The 27,211-nt window shown below is 37.3% G+C and overlaps 1 protein-coding gene across 1 annotated transcript in view; it reads right to left on the minus strand.

Moving 5' to 3' along the window:
- The window catches only part of F13A1 (coagulation factor XIII A chain), a 162,369-nt gene that overhangs the window by 95,944 nt on the left and 39,214 nt on the right, over positions 1 to 27,211 (minus strand). The window contains exon 4 of the mRNA XM_015083089.3: positions 19,059 to 19,310. Within this exon, the coding sequence (XP_014938575.1) occupies positions 19,059 to 19,310 (252 nt within the window). The remainder of the gene's footprint in view (positions 1 to 19,058; positions 19,311 to 27,211) is intronic.

Consider the following 27,211-nt stretch of genomic DNA (forward strand, 5'->3'; position numbering starts at 1 on the left):
TTTACAGCAATCTCCAATTAGGCAAAGGCCCCTAAACTGAAACGAGAGCTTCATTTCCCAGTGGAACAAACCAGGGACAGTACATAAAGGAGTGCCAACGGAGTCTGAGGTCAATGTTTCTGAGTAGAGAAGCACAAAAGAACATTTTTAAAACAAAATAACATGAGGGTGTGCTTGAAGGGGCAATGATCATTTACATGCGAAGTCCTCCACCAGATGCAATCAAAACATCCTGAAAAGTAAAGGCCACATTTGTTTTCATTCTTTTATGATAGTGGTTTAACTGTTGTGACCATTGTAATGATAACATTGTAGTCAGATGGGTTTCAAATGCCTATTATTGAGATCGAAATCTCTTAAGATCACTGAGGTCTAGAAGTGCCATTTGGGAATGCTTTTTTAACATGTCATTACAATATGAGATGTTTATGGCCTTGTCCTATAAGCTATTAGAAACTGGATTGTATTATAGAGCCACTGTAATTTAAACGATTGATATAAAAATAGATTAATGGGTCAAAATAGAGAGCTTAGAAATAGATGTTACTATATGCATGTTTCTATGAAATTAATATGTGGTAAAGAAAATATTATAAATCAAAGAAGATGACTGGAGTGTTTATTAAATTCAGCTGAGAAAATTGGCTGTGTGGGAAAGGTAAATTTTCTGTACATCAAAATAAATTGAAAATTAATTTAAAATCTGAATTAAAAAATAGAATGCATAGGAAATTTAAAATAAAAATTTAAATTATTAAACAATAAGTAAATAAAAACTTAAAAAAAGAAAAAAATAAATTGAATATTTGGTCTCCAGATGAAAAAGTTTTATACAAACAAAAATAATAGAAAAGGTAAAAAAGGAAATAACTAATGTGGTTTTTTAATATAAATATAAAACTTGAATTTCAGATACAATAAAATTTAAAGTACATAAAAAACTAGAGAAATATGTCCAACAACAGAAAATGTTAGCATATTTTCCTTATATGTAAAGAATTTCAATAAATTGATGAGAAAGTCATAAAGTGCATTTAAAGTCAGCAAAAGGAAAACCAGTTCACAGAAGAGAAAATGCACATAGAAAACAAATGTATAAAAGCAATTTTAACTGAGTAGTAACCCAAGGACTGCAAAGGTTTACAAATAAATTTTTATCCACAAAAAATATAATTTCAATCTATTTTCATTCTTCTACAGATAATATTTTTTAACTTGACTTTAAAGTTTGGATTTTTCTTTGAAGTTTTGACATTTAAACAGTTTGCATCTAGGTGTGGGTCTTTTTTTTTTTTTTTTTTTTCATTTATCAGGTTTGATGCACTATGATCCTTTATAGTTTGACAATGTAAGTCTTTCTTCAGCTTTGGGAATTTCTTTCCCTTTTATCTTTGACTATTTTATTCTTTTTATTTTTCTGCATTTTCTTATAATAAAGTGACCTTTAGGCAGATATTAAATTTTCCCTATGTCTTCCATGCCTCTTATCATACTTTCCTCTCTCTCTCTCTCTCTCTCTCTCTCTCTCTATATATATATATATATACATATATATATCTGTATATCTATATATCTATATCTATATCTATCTATATCTATGTGTGTATGTGTGTGTGTGTACACAAAAATATGTATGCAGTATATAAGAAAGTATGATAAGGTGCATAGAATATGTATATATTTTATTCCATATATTTTACAGTATTAGAGGTAGGAGCAAGAAAGAATACCATCTCCAGAAGAATTGGGGAATTCCTGGAATGAAAAATGGTTGGATGAAGTTTGATTATCCAGGTAATGGGCAACTATAGTAAGGCATTGGGAAGATCTCTATATACTACTACAGAGGGATATCTAGGATCTCTTGTTAGATTAAAAAAGTGGAAAAATATGTATATAGATTACTACTTTTTATCTAAGAAAGAAGGGAGATAAATAGGTAAGTAGGTAGATACATATTTATATAAATACACATATGTACTTACATTTTTAAATGTAGAGATAAGCGAAAAATTAACAAAGTTATTATCTAAAGTGTAGGAGGGAGGGTTGGGAGTTAGACTTTCTTTCTGAAGTATCTTTATTGTTTTGTAATTTGACTTTGAGGTTATGTAAATGTTTTGTAAAGTTATAAAATGAAACTAAATAGAAATAAAAGACAAAGCAGTTTCTAAATAAATGAAGCCAAAATGAAACAAATGAATATGACTCTAATAGATTAGTGGCTTTGAAAAAGAGAACTATTTCAAGTTACTTTGGTTTTATTTTTTAATTATTTATTTATTAATTTATTTACTTATTTATTTATTTTTGAGAGAGAAAGAGAGAGGCAGAGTGTGAGTGGGGGAAGGGCAGAAAGAGGAGACACAGAATCCAAAGCAGGCTCCAGCCTCTGAGCTGTCAGCACAGAGCCTGCTGCAAGCCTCGAACTCATGGTCTGCAAGACCATGACCTGAGCTGAAGTAGGATGCTTAACCAACTGAGCCACCCAGGTGCCCCTATTTATGTATTTTTTTGAGAGAGAGAGTGAGCAAGATAGCATAAAAGAGAGTGGGCATTTGTGCATGAGCTGGGGAGGGGCAGAGGGAGAATCTTAATAAGGCTTCATGCCCAGTGCAGAGCCCCATAACTTAGGGCTCAATCTCCCCAGGGTGAGATCATGACCTGAGCCGAAATCAAGAGTTGGACACTAAACCCAGTGAAGCCACCCAGGTGCCTCATGTTTCAAGTTACTTTATTTAAAAAAAAAATATTTTGAGAGAGAAAGTTCACACAAGTGAGCAGAGAAGGGGCAGAGATAGAGAGAGGGGAGGGAGGGCGAGAGAATCCCAAGTAGGCTCTGCACTGTCAAACACAGAGCCCTAGGCACAGCTTGAATTCATGAACTTTGAGATCATGGACCTGAGCTGAAATCAAGAGTCAGATGCTTAACTGACTGAGCCATCCAGGCACCCCTCAAGTTACTTTAAAACAGAGTAATTTTACTATATATCTGCCGTAGAATATAACATAAAGACAAGAAAAACTGTAAAATAAACAAACAAAAAAAGAGAAAGTAAACTGTTTTAGTAACCATGTTGTTACTGATAATATTGATATTGTTATTTTGAAATGAATATGATATAAGCAATCATGTTAATGGCATTAGAAGCCAAGATTTGCAGGATAAGAGAAAAAATACATAAGTAAAATCAAAGAAATGGAATTTGAAACCTCATATTTTAATTTCAAGCCACTTCTTACCTAGTATTCTTTTGCAAATCATTTTAGATTTAGTGCTATCTTTCCTCAATTGTTTTATTAATTTTTTTTAATCTGGAGGGAAGGGCATTCTTTTCTTTTTCTCTCTCTCTCTTTTTTTTTTTTAGTGACTTACAGGCATGCTCTGATGGTACTGCAGCCTCCAGAAATGGGTATCATAACTCCTGCTGTTGCAGACTAAGAGCTGGACCGATTTTGAATAAGAATGAAAGCATTAAAAAAATCTGACTTCAAAAAGAAATTTTTCTTTAAAATCTTTGTAAAATGGCTACAAGACTGACTCATCCTTGGAAAGCATCAGAACTGAGTGAGGTTCACATGCTTGCTGACCCTCCCAGTGCCATCCATTTCTAGAAGTTCCCTATCTGCTTGTGCATCCTCTCTCAATCTTATATGCACAGTCTTTTTTTTTTACTCCAGAGAAAGAAAAATGTATTGAATAAAGAAATTTAATACATAAAATTATTAAATAATTCTTTTAAAAGTGTAACTTAATCGTGTCAAGGATAAAGCCAAAGAACTTGTCTGAAAATGCTGCCTGGAGCCTACTGTGTAAATGCAGGTGTTTTGTAAAATAATCTTGAAACTATATATTGACACGTGTTTGGTCGGATTGCATCAGGTTTAATTTGTTTTGTTTTTCATTTGAAAATGACTTTAGCATTGATTCATTCCATGATTACCACATTCTTCCATTAAGAGATGTAAATCAGTGCAGTAATACTTCAGAAGTCTTAAAGAGTATGAACTTTGGGGTTAGGCGGCTTCTTTGTTTCTTTGTCCATCCGTGTCAGTTAAGATATTTGTTTCTAAGAAATCCTTTGATGTTTTAAGCCAGAAATTAGTTTCGTAAAGGTATTTTTGAGTATAGTTTGTGTGAAGGAAAAATATTTAGCTTTGGTAATAACTTTTCCAAGCTGACCCTGCTCTAGCAAGATATTTTTCAGTGCTTTTATTTTATTAGATTATGTATTTTTTCTGAAATATTTTGTAATAATTAACTTTTTTTGGTATTTGTTCCATATGAAAGGTAGTTGGTCTGTAATTAAATTGCAAATCTAAAACCACTGTTAGTTTTGTAATTCAAAGTATAGGTAATTTTGTCCTAGTACATCATCATTCCACCTGCTGCTATAGCTGGGATCCCATTGATCTTCTAGCTACCATTCATTTCCTCACAGTTCACAAATGAAGAATGTGAAATTCAGTGAATGCAGTTACTAATCTTATCGGGGGGGATGAATCTCATTTCACCAAAATTAAATTGTATTTGCACTGAAATGATGATACAAGTAGATGGCACTCTCTGGAGTTGGAAGAACTCCTCACTTAAGACTCCAAAGTGGCTTATTCAGCTAAATTATAGGTGACTACTCTTCACTTTGTTCACCCATTGGGGAGTGTGATTTTTTTTAATGTTGAAAGGTGGACATTCTAACTGCTGTCAAATATCTCTGTTTTAGGAAGACATAACAAGAAAATTAAAAAAATATATATGAAGGGAGATACTGCTTATCTTTTCCCATATTTTTGTATTTATTCTTTTATGGCCTTCAAACACATTTTTGGAGATTTGCTTTTACCATGATTTTTCATCAACAAATATTATTAAGATTTTTTTTTTCTATTTCTACTAGTCCCTGCAATACTATGAAGTGTTTCAATCAGAGCATACTATGATAGTCAGAAATCTAATTCCATTATAATAAAATATCAAATAAAAGGAATTTATAAAAAAATAAATTTAAGTTGAAAATATCCTTAATAGCTCATAATAGCTCATAATAGCTCATAATGCATTTTCTCTTTAAAAACTACGTTTTCAACTTCTGTCCACTGAAAAGAACTGGAAGAAACAACCACTGCAGTAGCAGTGAGTCTCTTGAGCCTAGATTATGGTCTCTAAGTATCATTCTTTTCTCTCCCCTCTCCTTACTAGAAAGTACCCAGGTTCCTTAAGAGACATGACTCATAACAAATCTGGGTCAAGAATTGTACAAGACCATTTCGAAATATTTCCTCCTACCAGAAAATAAAGAGGCTATTAAAGATTCTAAGAGTCACGACAAGGAATCAGAAATAAATTTGAAGGGGCATTCACTGTCCAAAAAGAAGACAATTCAAATATGAAAAAGAAGTCACTGCAAAGGATTAAAACACAAAAAATTTCAATATTCATAAATTTATAGTAATTTAAAAAAATTCATTGGTTATCTTTGCAGGGTGCTAAAAACCAACCCATTATTCTGATAACTTAGAAATAAGGAAAGAGACACATATCTAGACTTCTTATATGAAAACTACCTCAAGGCAACAAAATAAGTGATGCTAATAAATGCAGAAGGAATGGTAAGATTAGAAAATCACCATTTTTGCAATTGCTAATGAAATAATGAATCTAGGCTTTGTTAAATGGCTAGTGGGGAACTTCATAATGGATGGATAAGATTGACAAAACCTAATCCTATTGATAAATCTAAACATCACTAAAAAAGTGACAACCAATCATTATATATCTCCTGATGGGATGGATGCCCTGAGAAGCATACAGCATGACTTACATAGTATTCTTGCTCTACCTTCCCAACCACCGCCCCTGCCACAAAAAGAAAATGTTTCTCTTTAAGACAAATTTGATTGAGTCTCAGATTAAGCTAACTGCTTAACAGAAAATACAGGGGCTACAGAAATGTTACATGACATCAGGAGATAGCCTAAGATGTGGCAAAATCTTGATAATCATTGAATCTGGGAGATATATAAATAGATATTTACTGTACTATTCTTTCTATTTTTGAGCTTGTTTGAAAACTTTAATAATAAAAATAAACCTTGCCAGAGGGCATAAAAGAAAACTTGAATAAATAAGAAAAAAATTTCAAAATGTTTCTAATTCCTGTAAAGATTCAATATTGTAACGATATAAATTCTACTCAAATTAGCTGATATAGTCAATGAAAACCCAACCAAAATTCTACTCAGATTTTTTGAGAATTCCGCATTTTAAAAGTTCATCTAAAAAGGCAATGTGAAAAAATAGTCAAAAAATAAAATGTTGAAAATGAAGAAATATTGAGGAACTTTTCTCACTTTGGCTCTAATTTATCCATTTCGGTATCCATGCCCTTTGCCATGTAACCAGTCATCCTATCTAAAGGTAGAACATCTCCCTTTTTAAAATATTTATTTATTTATTTATTTATTTATTTATTTATTTATATTAATTTTTTTAACATTTATTTACTTTTGAGAGACAGAGTATGTATTGGGGAAGGGCAGAAAGAGAGGAAGACACAAAATCTGAAGCAAGCTCTAGGGTCTGAGCTGTCATCACAGACCCTGATGTGGGGCTCAAACCCATGAACAGTGAGATCATGACCTGACCTGAAGTCAGATGCTTCGCCGACTGAACCACTCAGCTGCCATTAGAACACCCCCCTTTGGACCTTGGAGGTTACTTTGGCTAAAGGGTGTTAGTCGAAGTGATGCAGGCAGGGGTTTGAAATGTGCTTGCACACTTGACCATATGCTCTTGCATTTCTGCCATCATCATAAGAAAAAAACTGTCCCAGCAAGCCCACTAGTCACAGAAGGATGAGGGACATATGGAGCAGAACATCTATATAGCTGTGTGGTGAGGAGTAGGACCTTTCTGGCTATTCTCATCTGAAGCAGAGCTGGCCAGTTCAGCCCAGCTCAACCACAGACAAGCCCCGGATCCATGAGAGAAAATGCTTGTTGTTATAGACCAATGACATTTTCTGGTCTACATTTAAAACTTATTGCGATCTTTTTTTCAAGTCGATTTTATTTATTTTAAGACAGAGCACACGTGTGTACACGAGTGGGGGAGGGGCAGAGAGACAGGGAGAGAACGAGAATCCCAAGCAGGCTCTGCTCTGTCAGTATGGAGCTCCACGCAGGGCTCATAAACCATGAGATCATGACCTGAGCCAAAACCAAGAGTAGGATGGCTAAACATCTGAGCCACCCAGGTGCCTCTTTCTGGTACGTTCTTATATAACAGTCATATATATATATATATATATATATATATATATATATATGTGTGTGTGTGTGTGTGTGTATACATACATATATATACATATATATATAGCATTACCATGCATTACTATGATTACTAAAGCAAAGTTATAATGAAAACTGATTTTGACACAGTAATAGAAAAACATATGCATAGAGCTAGATGTATATTAGATCTTAGTAGATGATAAACACGGCATTAAAATCAACAGGTAATGATACATCTGATCAATAAATGATATTTTGACAACTGGCTATTCCTGTGGGAAGAAAATTTCAGTAAGACCTTTTTTCGAACTAATAGAAAATTTGTCGATAGATTTAAAAGATTCATGTACATCTCTTCCTGCCATCCCTTAACTCACCTAAATTGTCCCAGATATGAACAGGTCCAGAAATGCAATACTCAATCAATAAATGTATTTTAAAAAGTTCAACTTCACTAATAATTAGAGATATACGAACTAAACCATGAGATGTCAATGTAATACCATATTTTGCCTATAATATTAGCAAATATTAAAACAATTGATTACACCTGGTGTCAATGAAGGTATGAAGACAAGGATATTCTCTTGTACTAGGGCTTTACTATAAACTACAGCAGTCTTTTTAAAGAGTAATTTGGCTGTATCTAGGCAAATTTATTTTTTTTTATTTTTTTTTAACGTTTATTTATTTTTGAGACAGAGGGAGACAGAGCATGAATGGGGGAGGGTCAGAGAGAGGGAGACACAGAATCTGAAACAGGCTCCAGGCTCTGAGCTGTCAGCACAGAGCCTGACACGGGACTGGAACTCACAGACCGTGAGATCATGACCTGAGCCGAAGTCGGCCGCTTAACCGACTGAGCCACCCAAGCGCCCCATCTAGGCAAATTTAAAATGTGAATTGATTTTGACCAAGCAATGACATTTCTATGTATTTATTCTACAGAAATACATTTGTTTAACATCTATGTGAAACATTCAATACAGCATGGTATGCTATAGTGAAAATAGGAAGCAATCTAAATATTTGTAAGCAGGAGACCAAATCAATTATGGTACAACCACACCCAATGGTTATTAAAAAGAATATGTATGTACTGATATAGAAAATTCTCCAAGATATATTATGCAAGGAAGTAAAATATAGAGTAACATGCACAAACAATTCCACTTGTGTTTTAGAAAAATCCAAACTCTATAGAAATATATACTTATAGCAAAGTATCCAGACAGTACACACAGTTAAAGTTGGGTTTTCTGTGGAGGTTCTCAAGGATCAGAGAGTAGGTGAAAAGGAAAGTTAATGTTTTACCATATATATGACTACATGTATCTATTTGAAAAGGGTAATGTATTCAATTAATTGTCAATTAAAATTAAATCCACTCCAAAATGCATCAAATGCATGGAAATACACCAAAGTGTTTGTGATATGTAGATCTCTGAGTTCCTTGTATGCTTTCATTATTTTAATTTCTATAAGGCTTTAATCATCAGAAAAGAGTTAGTTTTGAAACCTAAAAATTTTTTTTTAAGTTTGGGGTGCCTGGGTGGCTAAGTTGCTTGAGCATCCAACTTCAGCTCAGGTCATTATCTTGCGGTTTGTGAGTTCAAGCTGTACTTTGGGCTTGCTGCTGTCAGTGCAGAGCCTGCTGTGGATCCTCTGTCCCCCCCACCCCCACCCCTCCTGCCCCTCTCCTGCTCACACTTTCAAAAATAAACATTTAAGAAAGTTTTTAAAAAGTTAGTTTTAAATGTTGCATTTAAGTGAAGCTATTTAATAAGAGGTTAAGATCAACTTTCAAGTACCAATTTTTCTTCTTATTAAATACCATCATATAACCATACTTTTTCCTCCTTTAAATGTCCCTGCACCCTTTTCTTCCCAGCACAAGCTAGATTAAGCCTTGTTTGCTCAGTTTCCTGTGGATGCTGTAGTTAACATCCATTCATATGGAGATTATTCTGTGATTTAGTTATTAAATGAAAATGTATGTTTTTAGTATTTACCATGTGCTAGGAACTTTCTGAGTGTGGTATAGAAACCAATGAACTCATTAAAACTCATAATGTCTCTGAGAGGAAGGCATCATTTTACAGGTGAGGAAACTAAGGAAGAGTAAGTAAAGTGTCTTTCCCAGGACCATAGTGCTGGTAAGAAGTGAAGTCAGGAATACTAAGCTGTCTCCCAGGTAGACTGTGACTCTTGGGTCCAAGGCATCAGGTCTCTGTATCCCCAGCACAGAGTGCCTGGGAATGTGGCACAATGAATATGTCCTGTAAGAATGAGAGGTGGGGACAGATATCTGGAGCTTAGAGAGTGAGAGAAGAAGAAAGTGAAGGATTTACTTTTGGGCTTTGGGTTATTATTGATGGGCACTTATAAATTTAAATGGCAAACTATGAATAAGGAGGAGTTCTGAGCTCAAGATTAGGCTACCCTTTTCCTTCCAGCAGGTGAATTAAATCTCACCTCACAACCGGAAGGCATAATCATGAATCCACAGCAAGGCAAGGAAGTCAAGTGGGAAGCCTTGATTTTAATTTTAAATTTATTTATGATTTTAAAAGAAGATTGAAGGTGGAAAGCGGTGCTTTCTTTCCCCCGTTTTTATTCAGATCTGTCACTTTAAAATATAGTTGTCCAAAGCTAGGATAAAAAAAATTACATCACCATGGAAACTCCAAAGCACTCCCTATGTTTGATAGGCTAACAAAAATACGAAAACTTAATCATTTGTCTCTGGAGATTTCTGTTGTTGGTTTTGTGGGGGGGGGGGGTTATATTTACTTTTTAAAAGAAATTTTAATATGCTTTAGAGGCATAGGAGGTTTTACCAGATCCTGGGGTGAAAATTGGTTCTCCACCTTAGTAAAATAGAGAATGCTACTAAAAGTAAAAACAGTGACAAATAACTCACTATTCTAGAAACCCATCAGTTTGAACTGTTAGAAAGCACGTGTGTGTGTGTGTATGTTTGTATATAAGTGTAGGGATTGGAGCTATATCTCCCAGGTAGGAGGAGGTAGGTCTAAATAGCTTATAGAGTTAGCAGCAGCACCAAGGACTTACTGACAACCTCTTGATCCTAAGTGACCTCTGGCAAATAAAACTCAAGAAGAAAACAGATTCCACGTGGTGTCATTGGTGAATGTGGCATGATACCTCCATCTGCCTTACCCATAGCTCTGCCACCAGAACAGACCTTCAATATGCTTTGTAAATAACTTTCCAGGGTGACTAATGTGAAGCAAGTAGTAAAGAAGAATGATCTCATTTATTTTACTATTCCTTTGATGGGAATAATGGAGCAATTAAAAAAAAAACAAATACTGTGGGCTGAGAAATTTTGGTATTCATTTATAGGGCTGATTTCAGGCCCCCTTGGAAATTACCACTCACCTCCCCATACCCAAAGAAAGTAGGAATTTATAACAAACAGGTAAAAATGAATGCTAAGCCTATTGATTTTATATCTGTGTAACTTCTTTGGGAGAAGGAGGGCTATTCATCACTGCCTGAGCTGAAAATTTCCTTTTGCTTATTTACATGCTATTTTAAAGTTTAAGCAAGTCCCATTTCCAAAGTCATTAAAGTCAAGCTCCAATAAGCGAACTCACGGATCAAAGAAAACTACAGTGCCAGGAATGCTATCATACAAGTTCTCTCCCAAAAGACTACCTACCAGCTTAAATCAGAGTTTGGTTTTGTTTCTGATCCTCCGGAAGAAATAATAGCTCAGTCCCTTCAAAAGGGCAAAATGTGTCACCTTTTTAGAGAAGAGAGTAATTTTAAGTGAGGGGATTAGGAATAACTTTTACTTGCCTCCTCTTTCTATAAAAGCTGAGCATCACTGAAGGAAGAGGGAAGCCATATTGGGTGAGGGTAATCACTCTTCAAGGGACTGGCTTCAACTGCAGAGCAAATGTGACTTTGGGTTGGTGTCATCATGATACCTTTTCCATCTCAAAGTAGATCAGAAGGGGTGGTGAACTCCAGCAGGCTCTGCACTCTATAGGCATGTTAAGGAATCACTTCCCGTCGGGAAATAGTAAATCACATGAAAGAACAGCATTTCCAGAGCCTGTGCTTTTGTTTTTCTTCCCAGGGAAGGCTCCAAAGCCACTGTCTTCCTAAAATGATTCAATATAGACAATTTCAAGGCCTGCCTTTGTACCCATTAAGTCTGGAATAAAAAGAATTCATGAAACACAGGCAAGTAGTTCCTCAACAATTGGGTCCATTTCATTCCTTGCAAATATGTTGCATTACATTACAGCTCAGACCAGCTTGGGAAGTTTACTTGATTTGTGCTAATTTGCTAGTTTTGCTGGTTAAGGACTTTTCAGGTACTTAAATATCTTCAGAAGATAGACTATTATTCATAAAGCAGTTCTACAAAGAAAATGTCAGAGTTTTGTTACTTAGCACATATCCTCAAAGGGAGTCTGTGCCCTTGTTGGCATGCTTACTTTTTTTTTTTTTTTATTTTTTGCAAAGAAAACTGTCGTTTGATCTTATAGCTATCAACCTGGTTTTATATTTATTTATTTATTTATTTATTTTTCACAGCAGGACTTTCCAGTGTTGAAAATCATAGAAGCTTCCCAGCTGGCACTTACTTCTTGTTACACAAGATGGGATACCAATGGTTCTGGTTTTCAAAATAAAAGAGCTTATCCTGACCACATCAGAATATCCAAGTTTTAGCCCCAAGCGTGTTTCCTAATTTTCTACAGGACCTTGAGAAATTTATCTAATGCCACAGAGTCTATTTTGTCTCTTGAAATGTGAGGCTCATAATTCTCTTCCTTATTCCCAGAGTGGTTGTTATCAATTCAATTCAGCACACATTCATTGAGCATGAACTTGGTGCCTGGCACCATGCTGGGCTGAATGAGAGAAGAATCCTATTTTCTTTGCTACATGAGGCAGAGAGATACCGGCTTTGAGCGTTCTTTGAAGAGTAGAAACAACTATGCACAGAAAGACTGGCAGATGTTTGTGATTCTGGATTAGACCCTCTCGACTCTGCTCCTTCCAGAAGCATCTCATAAACACCTTTGGACCTTGATTCTGGAGTCATCTGAATGTCATCATAAAAAATGTCTACTGCAAATTCCCTTCTGACCACAATGCCATACCGAGTAATACTCACTTGGTGGAGAAAGGATGAATAAGCCTCCGATGTTTCAGACACTTGCAAGAGTGATGTATGCTATTTTATTAAATAGAGGTTTTGAATAAATAAAGGCTTAAAATTTTCACATAAGCTTTAATAAAACTTCATAAGGAGTCAATTAAGCAACTATCTGATTGCTATTTGATGCAAATACTACCGAAGAGGCTGGGGAGGGCACAAAGATAAGCTACTGACCTGTCTCTTCCCATTTTCTGACTAGGCCAAGTGCCCCATTATATGATTTGTTGTGCCATGACTTATTTTAGTATTTTTTCACAATTGTAATTCATGTTTATTAGTAATTCATTTGTGAAATCTTCGTGGAAGCTCTATAAGGTCAAAGATTGTCATCTTTTTCACTGCCATATTCCCACTGCCTAATTCAACATTGACCCTTAATATTTGTGGATGAATAATTAATATTGTTGTGCTACCCATGAGTACTTCTGTTGTCATGGGGAGAAAAATATACCATCAATATTTGTGGATTGATGGATAATGGCTCTAGTCTGAGGGCATAAACTCTGAGACCCTGAGCACAAGGGACTCCAAATAAAGGGGTATTGCTCTTTCTTACTCCAGGAATACCAGATCTGGTCCATTACTACATTCTGTACTGAAGGGTCTAAAAGACCATGTATAATTACAAGGTATATAGTGTAAAAAAGGATGTCATAATAAAAGAGAAGCTGGTCATATTTATTTACTGTGTGTTAAACATATCCAGATATTAGAAACTTATTGATATCTTTACACCAAATGTAATTGATTTCTTTGTTTAAAGGAAAATAGAAAAGTCATATTGAATAAAAGGTCAGAAATACCAGATGCTAATTTGGTGTCAGATCCTAAGAGAGAGAGAGAGAGAGAGAGAGAGAGAGAGAGAGAGAGAAATATGCATACACTTTGCCCACAAATTCACTCCCACACACACCATATATGTTTTTGACTTTCTTCAAGATGGTAAGGTGTGAGATTACATTTACAACTTATCTGATGGTAGGTTCAGTGAACCTAAAAAAGCATTTAGTTAGAATTATTATATCAATACAGTAAACTTTTATTAAACATTAGGTATGTACCAGGCACTATGCTAGGTGCTGGGATACAAGGTTGAATGAGGGAAGGGAAAATCAGCAGTGGGGAATGTGGGGAGAAACAAGTTACTAAAAGAAGGAAGACTCACTGGAAATGATTGGTGTCCAACCAAACAGAGCAATCAAATACGGACCCTGAGTACTAAGAACGGGTATGGCACACCTAAATCTTTTAGAACACACTATGTGGCACTAATGCTAGACTACCAATCTGGAACACCCTGAATTTAAATAAGGAAATACATTCCATTATCCAGAACTCTTGAGCAATTAGAAAAATAAGATGAGTTCACAATAAATGCCCAACTCATTCCTGCTGCTTTTGTGAGTACAGTTTTCTCTCCAACAGCCTGGAGAAGGGTTCCCTCATGGAATGGATCTGAAGCCTGGTTACCACTATTAAATTAAAAAAAAAAAAACTGACCAATAACTCTCCCTGCATCCGCCCCTGCCCTCACTAGTGTGGTATTGCTATTGATCCCCATTAATGATTTAGTGATTAAGGAGAATAAATTGCCTATGAATGCAAAGCAAGCTGAAAGGCCCCCAGGAACCCAGCTGAACATTCTTTTATCAGCAAGTACTATATGTGCCTGTAATTTTCAATCCAGTGTCCTAAGCCACCTTGGGACGTCACTTCCACATCAAATGTGCTGTGTTTTCAGCATCTTGCTCACCATGCTCTATTTTGTCAACTTCTGACTTCCTCTTTTCTTATCTTTTCCACTTAGGCAATGGCTCTCTTTTTACCTACTACCCAATTACCAGACAATATTTCTGTGAGTCCCTTGTTGTGAATTAGCACATGCAAGCACAGAACTGGTTGGTTGTCAGGTTACAGTGCATTTGGTTGTGCGTGAGGTGCATCACTGGATTCCTTTTTTGGATTTTATGCCTCGGCTTCCAGGCTGGGAAAACCACCCAGTGAGTGACGTGAGGAGGTGACATCTTTCTCCCATTCCATAAAAATTCCCTTGGAGACCTCTGTGAGTAGTAATATAAGAATGTAAAAGGGTATTATTTTAAAAACTGGCACCAGAATTTTTCTGGAGGGAATGGTCTTGGGAAAGTGTGTAGTCCCCAAAAGTCTCATTGTTGGTGGAGCCCAAACAACAAAATTTAAAAAGCCTGCTGAACCGCTCTGCATGAGAGAAGAAAGACAATCTGCTCCCAAGAGAGGATGCAAGAGGAATTTGGAAACAAGGAGGAATGGGAGGGGAAAGAGAAGAGGCAGTAAGGCGAGGAGAGACTGGGATTGGGTTTGGGGAGGAGTTGGTGAAATTTTACCCGGAGTAAGTACACTCTCCTACATTTTGTCATTACTGTTTTGTGATTGGTCTGTAAACCCATGGTCCTCTAAGTGTGGTCCTTGCCCAGCAGCATGAGCATCCCTTGGGAATTGGTTAGAAATGCAATTCTCAGGCCCCACCAGACATACTCAATCTGTGGGTACTGGGCAGAAATGCTTTGACACGCCCTCCAGGCCATTCCAATGAGCTCCAAGTTTGAGAAGCAGTCAGTCTTCCCTCCTCTCATCCTCCACACCAAACTGCAGCCAATGTGTAGACACACAAATGTTCTATGTGACCTTTTTTGATGTTTCAGAGGCAGCACAGATGTTGGCACTGGGAGAAATCAGATTCTGGGAGGTGGAGATACCAACAAGGATATCCCCAAGTAATTTGCAGACATGTTTGGACATTTACAGGCCAAGGAACTAAGGCAACTGTGGTGGTTTTCCCTGTGTTCTGGGGAGCAGGGAGGACCCACCTGTCTTGTCCCTGGAATAAGCCTGCTTCCCACCTCCAAACTCTCAGAACTTCTCTATCAAGCCTCCAATGCTCCCCTCCTTGCTTCTGGTTCTCAGCAGATGACTTTGCTTTTCACATTGCCAGGAAAAACAGAATCACAAAATGTGAACAACCTCATCCTCCTTCCACTGAATCTAGAAAAGTGGCACACTTCACCCATCTTCCACGTTGTTCTTGTCACAGTGGAGGATGGACAGCTCTACCTATCAAGGGCTCTTTACCTGATCCCTGGCTCCTACCCATTCAAGGATTTCATTCCTTAAGTCAGTGCTTCTCAACCTTGGCTTTAAAAATCACCTGCAGGGGCACCTGGGTGGCTCAGTTGATTAAGCATCTGACTCTTGATTTTGGCCCAAGTCATGATTTCATAGTTTGTGAGATCAAACCCCACATTGTGCTCTGTGCTGACAGGATGGAGCCTTCTTGGAATTCTCTCTTTTCCCCTCTCTTTCTCTGGCCCTCCCCGCTTCATGCTCATTCTCAGTCTTTCTCAAAATAAGAAAATAAACTTAAAAAAATTAAAAATCACTTGCAGACTCTTTCAAAAACCCTAAAGCCCATGCTACGTGCAGACCAACCAGGAAGTCTGAGACATCTTCAAGTGATTCCAATATGCAGCCAAGGTTGTGGACCACTATCCTCTCTCTGGGCAGTAAACTCATCTTTTCCTGATTTGTCTCCATCTCCAGAAAATTGTGCCTACTCTATGCTTAAAACAATTCTTCATTGACCTTCATATCCCACCTCTGTTTTGCAGAGAGTTTTGCAGAAAATGGCAACACCTGTTATCTCCACTTTCTTACCTCCCATTATACTGTAGCCAGCACCCATCTCTCTGGCTTCTGTCCCCATCACTGTGGTAAAGAAATCTTTCCAAGTTCCCCAGCGACTTCCATATTTCCACAATGTATGGCCACTTTCTGTCCTTATCCTATTTAACTCATCAGCTGTATTCCAAAGAACCAATTGCTGTTTTCTTGAATTAATCAATCATCCGGCTCTGTGACACCAGGCTCTTCTGATTTCCTTTAACCCCCTGGCTAATCCTTCTTGGTCTCCTTCTCCTTTGTCTAGACTCTAATTGTGGATGATACTAAATCCATGTTTGTTCTTTCTTTAAATTTCCCTGCTAGCTCCTGATAGTGCCCATATTTACATACCAACCTCACTCATTTCCTTGGAGCTCTAGATTCACTTATTCAAGTGCCTACTTGATGTTTTCACTTAGATATTCCACAGATATCACCAAATTAACATTTCTAAATATAATTCCTAGTTTCATCCTTAGATCTTCCTCTCCACTTCCCTCAGTCTTCCCAGCTCTGAAAATGGCACCACCACCAACCTAGCTGGTCATATATACCAGCCACCTAGAGCTATTCTGGACTTCTCCCTTTCCTTCACCTCTCATGATAAACCTTCTGCAATTTCTGTTCTAAATCTAAAGTAGATCTCCAACCCATCCTTTCCTCCTCATCTCCACTGCCACCACCATAGTCCAGTCCATCCATCATCTTTGTCCTGGGTCACAGCTTCCAAATTGATCTGTCTAGTTTTATTCTCACCTGCCTCAAATCAGTGATACCTAGGGAAAGTCCCTCTGCTCTTTTTCTGTAATGCAGCATCGAGTTCTGGGGCTACATAATCTCTGGACTAGGTGACTCCTTCTGAACAGGGAAACCGGAAGTTGCTCACCAGGGATACAACTGAAGACCAAGGCAGTGATCAGGCAGTAGAAAGTTATTAGACTCTACACCTCCTGAATAATTCTCCTATAAACCCAATACATCAGGCATATGACTAACCCTTTTTATCTCTGGAAAACTGGCAACATAAGTTGAAATGCATGTAAATACGTACCCTCTGATACACAGGTGGTATAATCCAGAAAATCTGCAAACATACCAAATTTGGGGTAAATCATATCATTTTATAAACCCCTTAGGGTGCTGGATAGTTACATGAAGTTATATGATTTTCTTTTCGTAATGCAAAGAAAGTCAATATCAAATTCCTAGTTTATTTGTTTTACAAATATGAAGTCTTGAAATGCAATTTTTTTTTACAATTGGCCATCTTCCACATACTCCTCCATTTCAGTCTCCTTTGCTAATTCCTTGCCTATTAGACCCCCCCAAATGCTGGTGTCCTTTAGGGCTAGATGCTATATCTTCTTTCCTCCCTGTATTTCCTCCCTATGTTCAGATTTACATCTCCCAGATTTGCATCTCTGATTCTCATCTTCAGATTCACATATTGAAATACCTACTTGCCATTTCTGCTTAGGCATCTACAGTTATGTCCAACTCAACATTTTCAAAATCTTAGTTTGTCTCTACAACCTCACTCCCCTCATCTCTGTAAATAGCACCGCATCCCCTCCATCACAGAATGTTTTATATCTGGTTGACTAGATTACTGTAAATAGGAGTGCACCTTTGAATGGCACATGGCCCCAGTAACATCTCCTATTACCATCAACCTTGGATATCTGTCTCATAGGTAGGATTATCAGGGACAAGATGATGGGGGTGGTGAGCAGGGAGCATAGGATTAGCTCAGTGCCATCTGCCAACGACACTGGAACTGAGAATTCAAAGAAAAGGGCAGTAGGATCCAGATTTATGTTATATACAAGTAGACAACATTGCTGTTCACTTATTATCTACCTGTAAATGCAGCTCAACCCAAATGCAACTCTCACAAACAATGGTCATTCAAAATCAGCAAAAAAATGTAGACTTATTTGGGAAGACATTAGAGAGCAATACACATGAAGTAAGATAATGTGATAATCTGTCCTATATCAGCTTTTATAAGTTTCATTACCTTATTTCTTAAGATCTAAAAGTGCACTTTCTCCCCTTAATGCTGTTGCAATGTTTGCTTTTGCCTCTGGAACTGAAAATCAGCTCCAAACCAAATATGAAGCAGGGGGCAGATACAGAAGGGCAGAGATGGCCATGGGGGGAAAATACTGTGTGTAACTAAGTTTTTAAATGGAATTGGGAGAAATCCTTGGACTTTGACCTATTTTATTTGAATATAACTGGATGAAGCTTCTGTAACAGACAGAAAGGAATACTCCAAATAGTAGTAGAGATTAAGTTGTATTATATTAAACTAAAGTTACATGTTTGTACATCCAAAGTTATGGCTTATGAAATCTGCACCCACTCTTCATATATACAAATTTATGGGATTCTTTTAACATTCAGGCTTTCTGTTCTTAAATTAGGAAGAGAGAGAAGTTAGTTTTACTACAGGCAAGATCAACTTTATCCTATTTTTCTGAAGCCAGATTATATAGATCCTAAGAGTTTTGAAAGTCAAGATCAATAAGCCTATTTTGTTTACAGAATAATAGCATATACACAGAAGTGACACCATCGACACATCACTCCACAATTTAACTAATTGTGCAACTTCAGGCATTCCTCAATTATGTCCTGGAATAAATGTGTAGCAGCATTAACTTCATATACACAGGTTTTGTCCTTATATACATTAAGGACAAATTTCATAGTTTTTTCTGTCTTTCAACAATGCGAAACTGTGTGTATAGCAAAGGGACATATCTTGTAGAATAATTCTGCTATCCTTCCAAAAAGAGATATACTGGAAAAATATGAACTATTTTTTTTATGAGAAAAATGCTTGCCCCTTCCTTACCTTCACACCAAGGATTGAAGAGAATGTATGTGTCTGTTTCTGGGTTTCGGCTGGTGCGGAGAACGCCATAGGGGGTCCAGACAGCAACATACATGCGGAATTTCCCCACAATGCACTCTGGAGAAGACTGGATGGACAGCCGGACAGACCTGTCCTCTCTCATGACAACTTTGGCCCCCCACTTGCCTTTCTGCAGCTGTGAGACGACAGGAACTGGGATGTAGGTTCCCTTGTTCTCCTGAGGGTAGCGACCTGTGGGAAGAAGCATTGAGATGATTTCACAAACCATTTTTGTTCTGACTCTGTCATCTTATGGCTGAAGGCTAAAATAATTAATTAGACTTGAAATCATAAGACTTGGGTATGAATTTCATTTCTGCTACCAAGTTGCTATGTGATGTTAGTTGATTTTCTGAACTTCTTTGACGCTCTGATTTGTCATGTCTAGATAAAAAAAAAGAATAATGATAATTACAGGAATTTTTGCTCGTTGGCTAGTAGATGAATTCAAATAAGATGTAGCAATAGTAATTTGGGATGCAAAAACATAACAGAGCTTATAGGGTACTGTGAAGTTACCATTGCCTAAAATGCTGCCCTCTAAAAAGTCAGAATTGCTATTTTAGGGAGATAGGCAAATGTTTTTGGGTTTATTCTGAATACAATTTGTTATATTACTTATAACAGGATTATATTTATAGGTTGCACATGTAGCCATTTTCACATTCAACTGAAACATGTGTTTATTGCCAGTCTCATTAGTGATTTAGGCTTATGTCATGGGCAACCAGAGGCAAATTATCTAGATTTGACTCTTGGCTCTGCTACTTCCTTACCCTGGCAATTTCTGCCAAATTACTTGGCCTTTACAAATCCCTATTTCCTTCTCTGTTTCTTCATCGGTACATGAGGAGAACAATATTACCTAAGGATGAAATAAAATAACGCATGTATGATGCTTTGCCCATAATTTCTCATGCGTAACCAATCTCAGCTGTTACTTAAATAGAAAACTAAGATCCCCAAAAGCAAGGGAATTAAAAGCAAAAATGAACTATTGGGACCTCATGAAGATAAAAAGCTTCTGCACAGCAAAGGAAACAATCAACAAAACTAAAAGGCAACCAATGGAATGGGAAAAGATATTTGCAAATGACATATCAGACAAAGGGCTAGTATCCAAAATCCACACCCAAAAAGCAAATAATCCAGTGAAGAAATGGGCAGAAGACATTAACAGACACTTCTCTAAAGAAGACATCCAGATGGCCAACAGGCACATGAAAAGATGCTCAACGTTTCTCCTCATCAGGGAAATACAAATCAAAACCACACTCAGATATCACCTCACGCCAGTGAGAGTGGCTAAAATGAACAAATTAGGAGACTATAGATGCTGGAGACGATGTGGAGAAACAGGAACCCTCTTGCACTGTTGGTGGGAATGCAAACTGATGCAGCCACTCTGGAAAGCAGTGTGGAGGTTCCTCAAAAAATTAAAAATAGAGCAATAGCACTGCTAGGAATTTACCCAAGGGATACAGGAGTGCTGATGCATAGGGGCACTTGTACCCCAATGTTTATAGCAGCACTCTCAACAATAGCCAAACTATGGAAAGAGCCTCAATGTCCATCAACTGATGAATGGATAAAGAAATTGTGGTTTATATACACAATGGAATACTACATGGCAAGGGGAAAGAATGAAATATGACATTTGTAGCAACATGGATGGAACTGGAGAGTGTTATGCTAAGTGAAATAAGTCATACAGAGAAAGACAGATACCATATGTTTTCACTCTTATGTAGATCCTGAGAAACTTAACAGAAGTCCATGGGAGAGGGGAAGGAAAAAAAAAGAGGTTAGAGAGGAAGAGAGCCAAAGCATAAGAGACTCTTAAAAACTGAGAACAAACTGAGGGTAGATGGGGGGTGGGAGGGAGGGGAGGGTGGGTGATGGGTATTGAGGAAGGCACCTTTTGGGATGAGCACTGGGTGTTGTATGGAAACCAATTTGACAATAAATTTCATATTAAAAAATAAATAGAAGACTAAGCATCAGGACATTTTACCATATTTTGAGGCTCATCACACTTTATATATAAGTTATCTCAGCATAAATGTTATTTCTCTTTATTGCTGTCATTTTAGACCAAATTGTTATTTCATGGTGTTAACCTCAAAACTAAATTTCACCATGGGCTCCTGAAAAACATGAAGGTGACAGCATTTTTTAGCTTTTTAGCTTATAGTTTAATTTATAGGTTAGTTTACAAGATAATCAAACATATAGATATTTTAAACTAGAGCAAATCTTTCATTTACAAACTTTTCCGAAATGTGTTAGATATTTAATTCTTCATGACTTGAAGAAAAATACAAATCAGGCTACTAAGTCTGTAATTTTTTTTTGATTGCAAGCAGAAGAATATTTAAGAGAAAAACCTATTTACTTTGCTTTATAGAAAACATGCAGAGTATTCTACATTAAAATGAACAAAACCAACGCTTTATTTGGGCCTCTCCAGTTACTGAGGTCTTAAAGGATTCTTTGGTAGGCATATTATCAAAGACAGAGCATTCTAAGGAGGAGGTTGCATAAGTTAATTGCAGTGTAATTTTGTGAGATACTTAATCTTAATGAAAATAATATTCTACCCAGTGCAAGCCAGGGAGAAAGATTAGAACCCCAGTGCTTTGCTGTGTGTTAGGGGTTATCAGTTAATCACCACTCAGGATGGATATTATCATACATTCAATAAAGTCTTAAACATGGTTTGCTGCCAAGATGTAACAGTGTCGAGGTGGTATTCTTGGGAATATATGGAGCTTAGTCTATGGGAATCCTGCTCATAAATCCTGCCAGAGCTGCTTGTTCCAAAGGCACCTCCATCTCTGTATTTCCTGGGTAGGTTCCTCTTTGTGCCTGCTCAAACTGGGGTGGTGGGGAGGCTGAGGCTGCCCTTTTCTCTGAAGGCGTTGTTGCTCCCTGGAGACCCCATCACTACTGAAGAGTAGACATCAAACACAGTTTCACCAGCTAAGTGGAACCATAATTCATTCATTACAGGGGCTCCTGGAAGCTGGTGTCACTAAATACTGGCTTGGATTTAGAATACACAGTATCAAATATCATACAAGCTCAGTAAAAATAAATGTTCAGAGATACAATGTATGTGACAATGACAGACTTAAGTTTTGTAAAAACAAACAAACAAACAAAAATGATAAAAGGAACGTTAAAATGTATTACATAAGAATGCTCCTTTAGGAGTATAGCAACGAAGTAGGAGAATGTCTCTGAAGCCATGTACTGTGTGCTGTGAGCCTCAACTTTGCACTAACACCCACTTCTGTTAGGAACATTGAAATAACTAAGATGATCACTATTTCCATTATTACACTTGAAATTATGATTTTGAAGACTCATATTAATTTTTTAAGGTTTATTTTATTTTGAGAGAGACAGAGAGTGCATGTGAGTAGGGGAGGGACAGAGAGAGAGAGAGAATCCCAAGCAGGCTATGCACAGTCAGCACAGAGCACAATGAAAGGCTCAAACTCATGAACCACGAGACCATGACTCCAGCTGAAATCAAGAGTTGGATGCTTAACCCACTGAGCCACCCAGGTGCCCTAAGACTCATATTAAATTTTACCTATCAAATTCATGGCATAAAAAAAAAGTAAAGAAAAAGAGGAGCCATGTTTATTCTTCTTGGCTTTGAATGCAGTCACGACCTAATGTAAAGACTAATTTGTTTGAACATTTTTCATTCATGCAACCATATCCCCTACCATGTGCTAGACATTATTCTCAGTACTAGGAATACAACAGTGAACCAAACAGACTGCTTTGCTCTTAGAGCTTGTAGTCTATGGAAAAAGCCAACGCTTGTGCTGTTTATTACATGCCTGTTACTGCTTGATTCCTTATATCAAACTATGAGAAGGAAATTATGATCATCATCCTAACTTGACAAATCAAGAAACAGGGCCATTAAGCAATCTGTCCAAGTGATGTGGCTGGCAAGTAGCGGGCTGAGATCTGAACCCAACCAGTCTGGCTTTAGAGCCTGGGAGTTTAATCACTAAACTGTACGGCAGTTGTATGTGTAGAAAATGCTTTGGAGCTGGTGAGAACTATGTTCAGATTCTGACACCACAATTCACTATAGACATCCCTTTGGGCCAATTGCTTAATTGTGAGCCTCCACCTCCTTGTCTCTGCAGTTCTGGAAATGGAAAAAAAAATAGATTTTACAACATAGTGAAAGCTTTACGCTTGGCGCACGGTAAGGGGTGGCTCAGGAGACATTTATTGTTTGTGTTTAAATATAACTGCTACTGGAAAGTAAAACTAGAAGGAAGAAGAGGTGATTCCCACCCTCCTTCTTCACATGTGAAGAAATGTGAATGTTCCAGGGAAAGCCAGTTATTTTTTGTGGAGGGAAGTGTTGTGGCCAAGAGGAGAGCAATGCAGCTGGCTTAGACCCTGGCTGTGTGATCATGGCACTTACTTGTTGTCTCTCATTTGTTCTGTAAAATGGGATAACAGTGGTCATCGTTTGTGATGGGGAAGGCAGCTCAATAAATGGCAGTTATTGTTATACTTTCCCCCATTGCCTCAGGCTTTCTTATTCCTGTAAGTGATCATTCCTTTGCTCCAGGAGCAGGAAGCCAGGATTGGGTTCATGGACAGTCAACCTATAGAACCCAAATCTACTTTCAAAGGCCAGTTCATTCCTGAGTAAAATACATTGAGCTGAGTAATTTTTCTGTCAGGGGAATACATACAGCTCACTCTCACAATCAATTAAAAAAAGTAGCATCATTCATTATTAACCAAAAAGCCTTAATAATTCCAGAATCATCATATAAGAATCACCTGAACCCTGTCCCTCACTCCTAACTCGTGATTTTCCAAATCATTTATGGTCACTGTCATCTTCATTCATTCATGCCTTGATCAGGAGCTGGCAAGCGATGGTCTACAGGTCAAAGGTAGCTTATGGCCTATTTGTATAAATAAAGTTTCATTGTCACACTCTCACTCATTTGAGTATTAGTGTGCTAAAACAGTAGAGTAGGGTAGCTATGACAGGGACCATATGGTCTGCAATGCCTGAAATATTTACTATCTGGCCTTTACAGTAAATGGTTGCCAACCTGTGACTTAGAGAATTTTACATTTTTTTAATTTAAGGAGTGATTTATTATAGACACTCAGCATCTAATACTGGGATCTAAGAAGAAAAAAATATCGCCTAGTTTTTCCTTCCAAAGAGAAATATATCACTAAATCAATAATAAGCATCTGAACTATTAGGTCAACATTTAGTTTCCTTAACACCTCATAGTTAAATTCCTCACAGTCTTATAGGGTGCTGAAGACATAGGAAGCTGGTTGTGATTTTTTATTGATTTCACTAGACATAGCTAAAGTCCAATTTTATTACTGTACCAGTTGTTTAGAGTTGTTAAGGCAGTTCACATAATGATGAAAATAAAGTAACAGGAAAGAAGGTTTATTTCCTGGGGTCCTTTCCTGTGAGGGAATTTTGCAGATGGGAAACTGAGGCTCTATGAGGTTGTCACTTGGAAGACATCCATATAACTAGGCGGAGGTAGACATGGGGCTCAGACCAAGATATTTGCACCGTTAAACCCATTGTCTTTTCTCTGCATCATGTCGCCTACATGGAGCTAAGGGGGAGGATACTGAAGGTCTTACAAAATAATAATAATAGCAATGTATCACTATTGCTCATCAGTTCTGACAAATGTACCATATTAATGTACCACATGAATACAAAGGAAAACTAGATGCAGGGTTTATAAGAACTCTCTGTACTATCCTCATAGTTTTCTTTAATCCCAAGAGTATTCTAAAATAAACTGCTTAAAAACAAAGATGAAGGAAAGATAAGAATAAATTGGAACATCTGAAGAGATATGAGGTCAAAGGACAGTGAGGGAATATGCCATGGTGTAGAGAAGGACGTGAGACCGAAACATGAATCCAAGGGCTTAACAACCAACTGATCATCAGAAAGAAGACCTGCCTGCAAAGAGGGGCTGCAGGCTATAATGGATTTGAGTCAGTGGTGTTAGCGACTGAAAGACAAAGGGTAAACAATACTGCTGATTCGGTCAGGCCAGGTGGCACCGGACCAGTGTATGGAAGCAAACCTGGAACAGGTAGTGAGTACATTCATCCCAAAGGAAGGAAAAAAGAGCCCAGATTCACAGACGTTTTCCTATTCACTGTATGGGAGAGCTGATTATTAATGTGAGACCTGACATGTCAATAGTACCGCAGGGTCTTGTCGGCTGCTCTATACAACATGTTTAATTCTAACTGTAATGATTTCAATGACAGCTCTGGGGGAGAATTTTCTATGATTGAGTTGTGAGTGAGGAAGTTGTGACAGAGTAGTATTTCATTTCACTAAATAGCCCTTCTCACCCCCAGGAGGTAGCATGTTTAAGAGACCACAATCAGGCTACAATCCGGAACACCCATCCATCAACATCCATGACTGCCCATCAACTATCCTTGGCTAAATCTGGATGTGAACCTCAGCCTTACACAGGTGATCACCATGCACATTTGTTGAAAGTGTGTAATGCTCAGAGAGCTGGTTCCCACACCCCTCCAAATTGTGACTTCTCTGTTGAAAAATACCTGAGCGAGAAAAATAGAAGTGGAAATAAAATATCACAGAAACTATTCTAATTTTTCTTTTAATAACATAATCTTTGGAATTGGACTACCCAACCATGAAAAATACAATTACCAATTGCATTTTTTCACACTTACCTAAAATTGGTGCCATCTTCCCAAATGATCTAGAAATTAACACATGCTCTTAGTTTAAGTGCTTGTTTTCATTTGTAAATTATTTTTGAGGCCACAGCAATACTATTTGTAAGGCAAAATTCACTTGGACCATGTGTCTAGATTTAAATGTCCCTGTGGATTCTTTAACCTCACTCTCTCCTTACATATACATGAGTGAATACAGAGAGATGCACCTAACTTAACACCCCCATTCTGAAGCCAGGAGGAAGAGGGTGAACATATTTAGTTCCTTAAGATTTCATTTTTTACTAATGTTGGCTTGTTGGTTCTGAGCTTTTTGCATGCATTTGTCATATTTGTGTTATTCACATAAAAGACAAAGAGAAATCTACCTCCAGCTCAGACTCAGTCCTATGTGCCCTTGGGGAAAATTTGCTCTCAACTAGTCATTGCACAGACCAGAGAACCCTCTTCATGCAAAGCGCTGCATAGGTAAAATTCCAAGGAGGAACAAGTTGCATTTCAGAAATTCATTTTTTAGTAAGTTAATGGTGTGGAATATTTTTATATTGAAACACAATGTACTATGTGGTAATTAGATTCCCAGGTAGTCCAGGAAGGCCACTAATCAGCATATAGTATGGTCAGTATGGTTGAAAATTATTGCTAATAGAATTATTCTGATTTCACTTTGCTCAGATCTAGAACCGGGAAGAACATAATCAGCCAGAAGGAGGAGTAGGCACCTTTCACTGAAGAAGACATGTCTGTCAGCTACTTGCCCTTGACGCTCTGAAATGAAGCTCATATCTCAGGACACCCCTGTTTCTCTCATCTCTTGGGAAGCTCATCTGTGAGTCAAGTGACCATAGTTGTGCTCAATCTATGCTAGACTTAGTAGTAGCAAATAGTAAGACACTTCTGGTCGTTCAAGGCTTAATTAATCACCTGAAAACCCCAGAAAAACCTTTTTCTTCATATTCACTTAGATATCTATTTTTCTTATGCAACTAAAATATTATCTTACTTGTCTTTAAAGCTCCCATAGAATACCACAATGCCATGCACCAAATAGGTGCCCAATAAATGTCCCCGGGACTGAATTGAACATTTTCACGAATGTCAGGTCCCATTAAGAACATCACAGAGACTTTAGAAGCTCTGGAATGAGACGCCTGTAGCAAGCCAGGTGTCAATTTCAAGCATCCTTCACAAAAAATAAAAATTTCTAGTCCAAAACCTTTTCCTTCAAAGGGTGTTTTCCATTCACATACAAATATGTTTTAAGCTGAGCTCTGACTCCACCTAACTGCAGACTTTCTTTAATAGTGAATTCTTAGAAGAGG

The sequence above is a fragment of the Acinonyx jubatus genome, chromosome B2, assembly GCF_027475565.1.
Source record: "Acinonyx jubatus isolate Ajub_Pintada_27869175 chromosome B2, VMU_Ajub_asm_v1.0, whole genome shotgun sequence".
NCBI lineage: Eukaryota > Metazoa > Chordata > Mammalia > Carnivora > Felidae > Acinonyx > Acinonyx jubatus.